Source organism: Rousettus aegyptiacus, unplaced genomic scaffold (assembly GCF_014176215.1).
Source record: "Rousettus aegyptiacus isolate mRouAeg1 unplaced genomic scaffold, mRouAeg1.p scaffold_m13_p_5, whole genome shotgun sequence".
In the NCBI taxonomy this organism is placed as follows: domain Eukaryota; kingdom Metazoa; phylum Chordata; class Mammalia; order Chiroptera; family Pteropodidae; genus Rousettus; species Rousettus aegyptiacus.
The window spans coordinates 4,094,656-4,107,558 of NW_023416308.1; the positions used below are offsets into that span (position 1 = coordinate 4,094,656).

The 12,903-nt window shown below is 51.2% G+C and overlaps 1 protein-coding gene across 1 annotated transcript in view; it reads right to left on the reverse strand.

The window, feature by feature from the left end:
* Nucleotides 1-12,691, reverse strand: part of LOC107515231 (MLX interacting protein) — a 50,512-nt gene extending 37,821 nt beyond the window's left edge. The window contains exon 1 of the mRNA XM_016153815.2: nt 12,208-12,691. Coding sequence (XP_016009301.2) covers nt 12,208-12,596 — 389 coding nt within the window. The 5' untranslated portion in view covers nt 12,597-12,691. The remainder of the gene's footprint in view (nt 1-12,207) is intronic.
* Between the last annotated feature and the right edge of the window lie 212 nt (nt 12,692-12,903).

Below are 12,903 nucleotides of genomic sequence, written 5' to 3' on the forward strand. Positions count from 1 at the left end.
GCGGTGCACCTCTGATAAATCCAGCTCCGATCCTCACACGGCTTGGAAGCAGAAGTTATGGCATGTAAGAAGCATTCAGCTATCTGCCGACACCTTTACAGGTCAGATTCAACGTGGACAGAAAACGTGAGCGCTAGGGAGGCGTGAGGAACATGCGCAAGGTGGCTGCCCGGCTGCTCTCACGCGTGTGAGCATGTGTGTGTTCGGCATGTCTGCTCCTCTAACCTCAAATGCACATGCAGCACACACACTATACGCCCGCTTACACTGCGGAAGTGAAAACAGAGGCCTGTAATGTAAGGTCAAATGTGTACATTAGACACTTTAAATAAGAGCCCGAGAGAGAGAGAGAGAGAGCGCCTCAGTCTGACCAATTTTGTTTCAACTATAACCAAATCAACTGTCTGGAGTTAAGTCAAATTGTTATCTCTTTCCTTCACCCCAGAATCACCCCATGAAACAGGCCCACCCCAGTCAAGCATGGCGGTGAAGTTAAGGGGTAACAATCGGAAATAGAACGCTGAGCTACGAGTACCTATGGTCCAAGAACTTCATGAAATGGAAAATCAACCCGCCACCTCCAAGGCAAGATTATTTAAATAATTGCCCAAGTTCCTCTTAATTCAGCGTAACTTTCTACTAGGAGCATGCGTATCTCTGGGGTGTCCCAGGAAGCCTTAGATTTTGGATTCAGAAAATTATGGTTCTGTGACTTTAAACAGAGACCCGCAAAAGGTCCACATACAATAAGAACACCTGAAAAGATTCTCCTTGTGCCAGAGCTGACCTGTGGCAAACAGCACAACACACTCTATGTCTTAGGCTACGACTCTCTTCTAACCTAGATCCAACCTGGATTAAATTCTTTCCTTGGAATACCTAATACCTACTCTCAGACGTTAAATTATAGATTGGACCAAAACTTCAAAGTAGAGTTCACATACAAATTTAGATTTCTTCCAATTTTTCAAATATGCCAGATCTTGTAACACCGGGCTCACATTCCCAAATAGCAAGAATCACCTGGAACCGTGCCTTTTAGACCAGGCAAAGACTCTGGTTCACCACAGACCCCACCACTCCCTACTGCCTGCCATCACGTCAATCAAGTCATTCCAGTTTATGATTGTACGCTTTTTTTAATAAAAAAAATTTTCTCTGTAACCATGATCTTATCCCAAGGCAGAAAAGAAAAGGGAGCAAAGGCCCTCTTAGCCTTACAGATGGCCCACTTTACTTTCTGGCCCTTGTGGGCACTGGTTTATGATCTCTGATCGACAAAGAAGAGAAAGGTCTCAACAGGATAACCTTACAGAGGGCGCCCCGGTGCCCCACAGGGCACGCCGGCAGGGCCGGCTCCTGAGTGGACTGTAGCGTAGGGCAACGCCCAGGGCGGCCCGCTCGCCTTCCCGACCACTCGCTCGCTGAGCACGAAGAGCTGGGAGACAGAGAACCAGGGACTTCCTGCACATGGACATATTCAAGATCTTAAAGATCATACGTTCATACGGGCTTCCCAAGTCAGAGCCCCTAAAGATAATGCTGAAAACCTGAACTGTTTTGAATATTTCTCTACGTAACAGTTTTACCGAGACATAGTTTACACAGTACGAAATCTACCCTTTAAACATGGTCATGGGTTTTGGTGTATTCAGAGTTGTCCAGCTACCACCATTCTCTAATTTTAGGACATTTTTATCACTCCCTCAAAAAAATCCATACTCATTAGCTATAACTACGCATTCCTTTCTCCTCCGGCAACCACGACCCTATCTTCTGCTCTGCGGATTTGCGTATTCTGGACGTTCCACATACACGGGATGACGACAGGTGGTCCTCTGGGTCTGGCTTCTCGGCTCATCGCGATGTGGTCACCGTCACCCGCACTGCGGCCAGGATGGTGCTTCACCCCAAAGGCTGTTTTCGATAGTTTAAAAAGCATTTATTTGCCCGTGATAAAGCCACAGTGGTGACTCTAAATAAATGCGATCTTCCTCATTTTTCTAACATTATGAACATTTTCCAGCACAGAAAGACTGAATGAACTGTACAGGGAACACCCGCGTGCCCACCACCTGGATGCTCCAATTGACACTAATATATTTACTTTATCACAAATTCATCTACCCATCCATCAACAACCCATTTTACTTAAGCAGTTCTCAAAGTGTTATTTAGAGACCCCTGAAGATGCCTAGGACCCTTTCGGGGATCCCTGATATAAAAAATATTTTCAAAATAATTCTAAGAGGTTATTTGCCTTTTTCACTCTCATTCTCTCAAGAGTATACAGTGAAGTTTTCCAGACGTGATATCACCACAGATGAATGCAAAAGCAGATGAGCATGCAGCTCTGTTCTAATTAAACAGTGAAGAAATGCACAAATATGTAAAACAATGTCACTTTTTTAAGTATTTGGGGGGGATTGTTATTTTCTAAAAACAAAAAAAAAAGTTATTTATGTTAACATGTAATGGGTTTACTATTTTTCAAATGCTTTAATATTTTAAAATTTTCTGTTTTCATTCCTAATACAGTAAACATCAACAGACAAAATGCGCACAACGAAAGCTCTTTGGGGTTCTCAATATTTAAAAGCGCGAAGGGGTCCTAAGACCAAAGAGTGTGAGCGCCGCCGTTTTTAAGCATTTCAAAGTGAGACACAGACACGGGTGCAGGCCACCCCTAACATGTCGGCACGTGTAACGTTAACCAGAGCGCAGTATCTGTCACTATCGGTTCTTTCAGTTTCTGGTGAGATTCACATACAATAAAATGCACAAATCTTAAGTGTAATCATTCAATGTGAAGAGTTCTGACAAAGCCTGTATCAAGACTACCACCACCCTAGAAATTCTCTGCAGTCGCTTGCTCCCCGGTCAGTCCACCTCCAGCCCCCCTCAGAGGCACGTCCCGGTGTGACTTTCTTCCACCGCAGACTGGTTTTGCCCGTTCTAGAACTCCACGTGAGTGGAAACCCGGCTTGTTTCACTCAGCGTGTATCTGAGATTCATCCACGTTCATGAGCGCACACCAGCAAGTTGTTCCTTCTTAATGCTTGATGCGATTTGTTTCTAAGGCAGTATCTCTACAAACATAAGGTCCATAGAAGAAAACTAAGGTGCGTACCCACGATTCCAGCTGAACCCCTTTGCCCCCAGCTTATTATTATTATTATTTTTTTAGTTAAGGACACCACGACTTAGAGGCTCGGAGTGATGTGTTCTCAGCCAGCGGCACCACGGTGCGGTGTCGTCCAGCCCAATGATCGTTCCGCCAAGATCACTGCCACGTCCAGGTCTCACCTCGTAAGGAAGTCCCCATCCAAATCTGTGACAGAACTCTGTTACAGGAAATGGGAAGTCAATACCCAAATAAGGAAGGTACTAGGTTTCCCTCGAAAACATGTCTGTCGATGAGTGGATAGACAAAGTGTGGCATGTTAATACGATGGGATCCTATCTGGCAATACAAAGGAATAAAACACTGATACGTACAAGGTGGCTGGACCCTGAAAACATTACGCTGAGTGAAAAAAGCTAGACTTCAAGGCCACGTACGGAGCGAGTCCGCTTACGTGAAATGTCTAGAAAAGGCAAATCCATAGACAAAAGCAGTAGATCGGAGGCTGCCTGGGGCTGCGTGGGAATCGGGATTAGACACAGACGGACACGCGGAATCCTAGCGGGGTGACAGGATCCTTGCGGGGCGGCGGAATCCAGTTCTAAGACTAGACTGTGATCGCTGCCTGCACAACTAAAAACTCAATGAACTGCACGTTTCAAATGAGTGCACTCAGAGCAGGTAAATTACACCTCAATAAAGTTGCTAAAAAACAACAATCTGTCTGTACGGTGGGTAAGAGCCCTGCTCCTAGGCAGAAGACCCGCTTAATAATTTAAAGAACAAAGGAGGGAATTTAAAAGACCCTGCTACTCAACTAGAAAATAGCTGTTTAAAACAGCAAACTAATATAATCATATACTGTTTTAAGAATTAATTGTAAGCATTTCATTTTAATAAAGAAAGGGACTTACAAATTAACTTTCTCTAAAGCTCAATATCAAGCTATCTGGGCAAGTCCCCTAAGACAAGGTGGTCCATTTGTAAGCAAGCATATGAAGAGGTTCTTTAGGTTGTTTTTTTTTTCACCCTAGAATACTGGGTAAACATCTGGAAACTAAATTAATCCCCCAATTCTCATAAGAAGCTGTATTTTTGTTTTGATGACACAGTTTATCTCATGGAGACGGACCAGAAGAAGCCACTTTCTTCCATATGCCCGCTAACCACAGAGGGAAGGGACCCTAGCCAGCTTTCCGAACGATCCTCCTACCTGGGGAACAGTCCTCAACAGTGAAATCCTGCGGCCAAAATCCCCGCGGTCTCCCCTGTCCAGCCCAGCTCAACCGCCCTGGCTCCCGGTGGCTCCTGCCCGACCCCCACGACGCGCCCCCTGGCTTCTCTCTCACTGCCACTCCGTCGGACTCATGTTCACTTCCGAGACTCAAAAGCCAACGACAAGGAATTCTGTTTCTGGAATTATTTTTCCAGATCTTGAACACTCTTCTGGAGTTACCAAAATACCCCTTCTATGCTGCCTCCTTCTAGAAGATTTTTCCGATGATACAGTCCAACCCTAAATTTGTTAAGAACGCCAGATTTAGAGAAGTCTTTTTTAGGGCATTCAAGACCAGGCGGCATTTCTCCACCACAACCAGACCCAAGTGAGTAAAAAATATCACTCGGGATATATGACAGTATGTATTTCGCCAGAAAAAGACACTACATTCTGAATAGCAACTTGAAGCTCCAAACCCTCCTGTTCCCAGTCGGCCCCTCCATGAGGCTCAGGAGAGGCCAGGGGTGGGGGGAGTGGGGGGACACGGGGCGGGGGGGGATGGAGCAGCATGGATGGAAGCACCCAGGGCACCTGGACCGGTCGGATCTAAGTGGAGAACTGCTCTGATGACGGTGAGGCCCTCGCTGGGCTACAGCGGTGCCGCCGCACAGCCGCTTCTCTAGAAAGCTGGCCCACCCACAGCTCCAGCTGTCAGGGTGGCCCACGGAAGCCAAGTTCAGTGCACAGAACAGAGCTGTCCCCAGTACAACTGACTTCCCCGCTTCCTCTTTTCGGTAATGGCCCCCGGGGCTCAGGCCAAAACCTCAGTCATTGTTAATTCCTCTTTTTCTTTCATTCCGCATGTCCAAGCCCTCAGCTAGTTCAAAACCCACCTGAATCATTCACTTCTCGTCACTTCCACTCCTCCCAGTCCCGAGTGGTCCCCGAGCTTCCGTTCTTGGCCTCCTATCGACTAGTCTCCACAGAGCAGCCTCAACGAACCGTTTTCCCCAGGGCGATGAGCACAATCTCCTAACTTCTCACCATGGCCAACGAGGCCCCTGCCCTCTTCAGGCTTCCCGACCACCCACTCCTGCCCTCAACATTTCAGCCATGCTCTGCTGGCCTTCCTTCTAGCCCCAGGCCAGTGCCAAGTTCATTTCTCCTCGGGCCTTTGCCTCGGGCTCTTCTACCTCCTGGAATGACTAGTCACTCAGGTTTCAGTTGAACCTGAAATGTCACCTCCTCGGAGGACTTCCCTGACCGGCTGAGACACAGTATCTGCCACCCCCGTCCCCATCACTCGCCATCTTTCCTCTTGCTTTCTGTCCTTCACTGCACAGACAATACAAACCTGACTTGCTTACTGATTCTCCGACCAGAACGTAATCTCCGTGAGGGGAGGTGACCCCCTCCCTGTTCACTGCTGTATCCCCAAGGGCTACGGCCGCGCCCCACACACCACAGAGGTCTGATTAATGCTTCTGGAAGGAAGGAGCACCTGTGCTGAAGGTGGCCGGTCCAAAGCCCACGGCCGGGTGCACGCTGCGCTTGGTGAGGTTCTGCTCGGAGATGGACGGGCCAGCTCGGCTCGTGTCCCTCTCTCAACAGGAGGCGATGAGGCTAATTTAATTAGGCGCCTGGCGAAGAGGGCTGATGGTAACAGAAAGCTCTCAGCAAGGTCTGTATGTGAAACACAGGCCCCGGGCAGGCTCCAGCCAGGCCGAAGCGAAAGCTCCCATCAACAGAAGCTGTGAAGCAAAGAATAGGACCGCGGGCGGGAGAGCCGGCTGGCAGCAGGAGACCCCAGGAAACGCAGAGTCTGAGAGAGGGGCCCAGTCCCCTGAAGGCAGGGGACCGGTCAAGACAGGCAAACGCCCCCTGCCGAGGACCCGGAGTTGCCTGGAACGCAGCTGCACTTCCGCTGAAGTCAGGCCATCCCAGGAATCCCGAAATTATGGGATATCGGCACCCTTCCTGATGCTTCCAGTAAACCCCATTACATGGGCTAGTGCAAAGGGGGTCCCTGACACATGCGGCCAAAGAACCCTGACTGAAACACAAGTCCTAAGGCCTGGAATTCCAACTATAAACAGAATTCCAACAAGAGACGGAAAATATCACCTAAGCTGTTTGCTGTCTGGACTGCAAATATTATATCATATCCAGAAAGTAATTAAATTCCAGGGAATGGGAGCTCGCACTGAATTTTTCATCAGCCATATATGAATCCTAAAAAAATCAGTAAAATTAACTTCCTACAATACCTGCTCTAGGAATTGTACTGGGAGCAAGGATAAGGTCCACTTTACAGACTTTTCTTTTTACAATAAGGGTCCTCCGATCGCGAAACCCCCCGAACTGGTGCCTGATACACTGGGATGAACTTGTTGGAACTCCAGGCGGGCTGCTGTGCCCTGCTGTGGTAGAGGAAGAAACAAGACTTGGGCTATACTTGGGTTATGTGCTTAAAAACATTACTTCAAAAACTTTTGAAACCAGCCTGTATTAGTTTCCTATTGCTGCTATAACAAATGACCACAAAATTAATGGCTTAGAACACTACATAGTCATTATCTTGTAATCCAGGAGGTGAAAAGTCTGAAATGGGTCTCGCTGGCTAAGATCAAGATGCCCGCAGGGCTGCGTTCCTGCAGAAAGGCTGAGGGAGACTCTGTTCCCCGCCTTTTCCAGCTTCTAGAGGTGGCCCACATTCCTCTGCTTGCGGCCTCTTCCTCCAGCTTCAAGGTCAGCAACGTCAGACCAAGTTCTCCCGCTGCTCTCTCTCTGGTTCTCTCTTTTGATGACTTTTTCTACTTTTAAGGACACTTGATTTACATTGGGCCCACCCAGATAATCCAAAATCACCTCCCCATCTAAAAGCAGCTGATTAACGACTTCGATACCTCTTTGCCAGTAACCTAATGTACTCACAGGTCCCGGGGATGAGGACCTGGATGTCTTTGGGGGGGGGGGGGGTAATCTACCTGCCACACGAGGCCACGTGGGCCACAATGCAAACACCAGCTGGCTGTTCCACTTTCCACCAACACCCCTTAAAGCCCCACTCCAAGGAGTCTGTCTGTCTCTGCGCAGCTCTAGATAAGCCAGGTTCACCGGAGGCGAGCCCGTTCCGGCTCCATACACATTTTCGATCATCCAGTATGCGCCAGAAGCGGTTGGGTTCTGTGGGAAAATCGAAGGTGAAGGCGGCAGGAATCCTGGTGGGTCAGGTTCACGTAAGGGCGCAGGCCCGTCAGGAAGGGTCGCGGACCTACAGGGGACCGCGGTGTTCACGCCCTTTGGGAAGGTTCGCGAGGGCGCCCAGTGCTCAGGAAGGGCGGGGCTAGCGTGGGGGGGGGCGGTGCAGAACGGCCACGTTCACCCCCTCTCACGAAATGGCGGGCTTTTGTGAACAGAGAAGAGAAGTGACGTTTTAGCTCCAGACACTGCCTTGGACAAGCTGCCTAACCTCTCGGGGACAGGTCAAACGAACTTTTAAGCTCAGATTTTCTTTCTTTTTTTTTAACGTGAAAAATAAGAACTTTACTCTCACCTACCTGAGAGGGTTACTGTAAAACTTGCCTTCGATGATGTAAAGAGAATCTAGGACAAAGTAGCTGCTTAGTAAGTATGAATTCTCTTCTCTTCTCCTGCCCTAGCAAATAAACGAACTCCCGCCACCCTCTCTTCTAACCTCTTCCCAGCTCTTCCCAGTTTCATCAACTCACCCTCCCTCCCCACCCCCCACCCCCCCACCACCCCCCACCCGGCCCTGGCACCCTTCCTCATTACCGCCACAGGCCTGGCTCCAGTTTTTCTATCATAGCCCTTGCTAATCATTCTACGACTGTCTGACCATCCGTCCCCCACCCCTTTTGTGAGCTCCTCAAGGACAGAGCCTGTCTTTCTCACCTCTGTGGCCCTCGCCCCCATCTCAGTGTGCACCTTTTAAGGGCACACTACATGACTAAGGACTGAAGAAAGCACGAAAGGAGAAAAAGTGCTTGTCTTCAGCATGGATGCGGAAGAACACTAATTTAGTCACTTGTGTGAATGGTTCCCACCTACAACTGGTTACCAGGCTTCGCGTTAGAAAGTTCCTCCACTGAAAACTCAAACTGTGGAGGGCACAGCGCTCTACACCTCCAATGCCTGCCCTTCCTTAGGGCTGGCGGAAACTCCTGCCTCGGGTCAGGAACAGTGGGTTACGGGCACATGTAGACAGGGCCACAGCCTAGAAACTTGGATCCCAGGGCTATCTTACGGGTCTGAATTAAAAGGTCTCCTCGGATCTCTAGTTCAGTAGAAACCCATTGTGCAGAAAGCTACTGCTTATCTCTAAACGTAAGAAGACAATCGCTCACCTCCCCAGGCATTCACACCTAGGTTCCCTGATAAAGAGGTACAGAAAAAGGTAGGGAAGTGAAACCAAACCAACCACAGAAAACTATATACTAGATGTGTTCAGAATCCGTGTGGGTGATTTACATGTGTGACATTCCTTAAAATGCTAAGAGGGCAAGAGCCATGAACTATGTTCTGGAGCACACAGCTCCATTGTGGCGCCTTCGAAAGTACAGGCAACCAAGAATGTGTCGATTTAGTAATTGTCAAGCAGACATTTGAAAGTCACACTAAAAGACCCCAGTCAGATATTTCCTTAGTTCACAGATGAGGGACTCGGACCCCTAATAAATGGCAGCTGAATGAAGATGCAGAGTTGGATTCTGCCTGTCAAACCTTCTCTTGCCTCTCATTTGCTGGGTACCAGACACAGTGAATCCTCCTGCTCGCCCTGCAGGGAAGTTTTATCCTCCCCATCTTACAGTGGTAGACAGAAATGCTCAGAAAACATAAGCTTCTAGAATCCAAATTTTGCCTTGGGAAAAGGCGATTTCCCTCTCCTCCAAAACGCCCCACTCCTTAAGCACACGTTGCAGGAAGGGACGGGATGTTTCGTGAGAGGGCCACTTGCCAGCACGGAGGGGGAAGGCCGGGGTTCTGAGACGGCCTGCATGACGCCGGGACCCCACCGCCACCGTTACTTACCCCGGCGGGCCGCCGGCCACTCACACGGTCCTGATTCCCCGAATGCCCTACGACCTCACCCAAAGTCGGGTCTTGCCAAAGAACCCTCAGGAGCCCAGGACTTGGCATGTTCGGGGACAGATCACATTCAGATCCCTATACCACTTCACAGGACCAGGGAAAAAATGACCGCAACTTCCCTTGCACTTGGTTCCTCCCCCAGAGAGCTGTTGAGCCTCATCTGGAAACAGCTGAGAGGCAGCGGCTAACAGGAAACCAAACCAAAAAAAAGCACAGGGTGTACCAGGGAGAGTAAGGCAGCTAGAACTAAGAGGCCAGGGGACAGACAGGAAGTCGAAGTTAGAAAGCGCCCAGGCCAGAAACAGTCACACAGAAGAGGAGGCCCAGCTGGCCTTCCCTTGGCCGAGGAGGAGGAAACCCGAAACAGTGGCGGAGGCTCAGACCCGGCCGGGAGGGGAGTCAGACCCACCACCCCTGAGGTTAAGTCTTCTTCCCTCGCTGCCCCCCGTCGCGACCCTACTTCTCTGAAAGCCAGCCAGTGGTCACGATGGGACAGCCGAGGTCAGAAACTGCCTTTGGTTCTCGTGCTGCGTTCTGTGCCAGAGGCTCCAGCCCAGACAACTGATTTTGAGTCATTCCTCTGTCAATCTGTACCAAAGTTCCACACTGCCAACTCGACTCGATGGCTGTCCAAACCAGCTTCACACAGAGAGACAAAGAGCATCTTCATGAGAAGTCGCTCGGCAGGTATCGACCCACTGGGGGCCTGCAGTGGCTGGACGGGTGCACGCGGGGGGCGGGGGGTGCTGGAGAGCAGGGCGAGCCTCCAAACTAAGGGTGCATTTTGCAACAAAGACAGTTATTTGAGAAATGGCCAATACCAAAGTATTTTTGAAAGAAGTTGGGGTGGGGGGAATGCCATTACTAAAATTCCTTGGTGTTATTTAATATGCCTTTAGGTTATCCAAACTGAAGGCAAAGGGTTTATTTTTCCTTTAGCAGAGCTTAGGCGAGAGCTTTCTAGCCCATGCCTCCTGCTACTCAGTCATCCATTCTCTCCCTGTACATGGAGGAGTTTATATTAAAATAAAGAAGAGGATTAAGTTCTCTTAATAAAACACATTCCTGTCTTTCACCTCTAGTTTTGTGGGAAAGGGCTCTCTCACACTGGAGCATATGCTACATTCTAGGTGGGTCTGATTCCAATGAAAGTGCTTAAAATTTGAGATGGAGTTAGCAGGACTAAAAGAAGGCAAAAAAGGGGGCTGCAATCTCAATACCACCGGTTTTAAATTTAAAAAAAAAAAAAAAAAGGAAAAGGAAAAGAAAAAGAACAGAACATCTTCACAGTGGCAGCTCCAGGCGGCAAGGCCAGAGAAGCTGAGCACAGCTGGACCCTGGACCAGGGAGGCCTGGGGGAAGCCGACGGGTGACCCCTCCTGCATCCCACGGCAAACCAGGGAAGGCAAACCAGGGAAGCTTCGAGAGAGGAAATGGAAGGGTGGGGGCATTTCAGGAACATAACAAAGGAACAATTTGACTAATCATTTATTCCACAGGAGGTAAATGTCACCCGGTGCTGTGTATCTAGAATTTTAACTTCAGGTAAATGTGTAATGTTTTAACTTGGATATATTCCAGGCTCACGGTTCTCCAAAAAAATGTGGGAAAGGGGGGAGGGGAAGAATGTTCCTACTCTTCTTTACAGTTTCTAGTATCTCCTAGGAAACTTTTCCTGTGCTGCCTGCAGAGTAGACCTAAGACAGTCCCCCGGCGGTCCAGCTACTAAAGCAATAACCCCCACTTAGCAGAGATCCTGTCGTGAGCTGGGTCTGCTCTGCACTGCAGCTGGTCCCAGAAAGTTCTGTTGCTGAGGCAGAAGGTACCTGAAGCAAACACCGAACACACACTGAGGAAGGCAGAGAGTGGAAAGGTGTTTTAAGCCGTGAGGGCCAGGTACTTCTGTGACTTAGAAAGAGATCTCGCCCAGAGCGGAACCCGTCAGGATGGTGCCCGGGATGCCTGCCCTAAGCACTGACATCCCCATATAACGTTTCAGGGCCGGCTGGAGGAGCCTCCAACTTGCCAGGAGGACAGACTGCACCTCCAGCGGCTGTGGCCCCAGAAGTCTTCCTCGGAGACACCCAGGCTCCCCACTCCTCCCGCCAAGTCGGAGGAGGGCTTCCCAATGAAAGGGGTGTGAGGAGACCCAGCCTTCCTCTGCTGGGAGAACAGAAAAAGGAGCTGACACTTATGGAGCATCGAACTCTGAGCCAGACACAGGAATAAGCACTTTATCTCCTTCCATCCCCAGCACAGCCAGTGGAGGCAGATCCGACTGTCGTCCCCTCTTTAGAAAGGAGGAAACGGGGCTGGGAGATCTGACACAAGCATTGAAGGCTGGAACCAGCGCTTAACCCAGTCCTGGACAGGTGGTCTCAACCACGACTCGATATTGCTGGCAACACAAAGCGTTTAGGCGAGGAGGTGGGTAGAGCCGAGGGACACAAGGTGCAGACGGTATTTACACCTCTTTCCTGGCCAAGACCGGCGGCCTCGGGACATTGGGCCTGGACACGGGAACGTGAAGCCGGAAGAACCCCAGAACTGCTGACAGGGGGACGGGCCAGGACCCCAGCCCCTCTCGCTTCCACTGAGGACCCTAGACCCAAAAACCCTCCCGAAGGAGACCCAAAGGGAATGCGTGAAGTCGAGGGGTTCCTCAGGCGGCCCAGCCCCCAACGCTGGTTTTGTCCAAGGATGTCCCGCTGGACAGGTGGGGCCTGCCGGGGGTCGCCGGGTCCCCCCCTACCTGTAGGCCAGGCTCATGCACTCGAAGAGCTTGGTGAGCGAGGCGTCGATGGACAGGTGGCAGGAGCTGGTCTTGCCGAAGCTGTAGGTCTGGCACGTCTGCTTGTTGACCGTGTCGAAATCGTAGCCCTTCTTGGGCGGGTGCTCTCGGTGCGGCGACGACACCATGAAGTGGCCGCTGTGGATGATCTGCTGGCGGCGCGGAGGCTCGTCGCGGCCCGGTCCGGCCCGGGGCGGCGGCGGCGCGGCGCTCGCGTGGGCCCGGGCCGGGGTGGACGGCTCATCGGTGTCGGAGTCGTCGTCGTCCTCAGGCGCCGGGGGCTTGAGCAGCACCGGGCGGCCCCGGCTGCTGGGCCGGCGCGGGGAGCACATGAAAACGTCAGCGGCCATGGGGGAGCCGGGCCGGGGGCATCCCCCGGGGCCCGGGGCGACGCGGGCGAGCGAGGCTGAGCGGACGCCGGCCCGGCCCGCGCGCGGACTGCCCGCGAGCGCGCAGCGGCGCGAGAGGGGGAGGGAGCGGGCGGACGGGGCCGCCGCGGCGCCGGCCCCGGCGTGACGTCACCGCCGCGTCTCGGCCAATCGGCGGCCCGCATCGGCCTCTTAAAGGCGCAGGCCGGCCTTTCCGTGTCTAGGCGGACAAAAAGAAAACTAGGGGGAGCCGGAGGCCACGCCTCCAAGCCCCGCCCCTCGCCGCCCC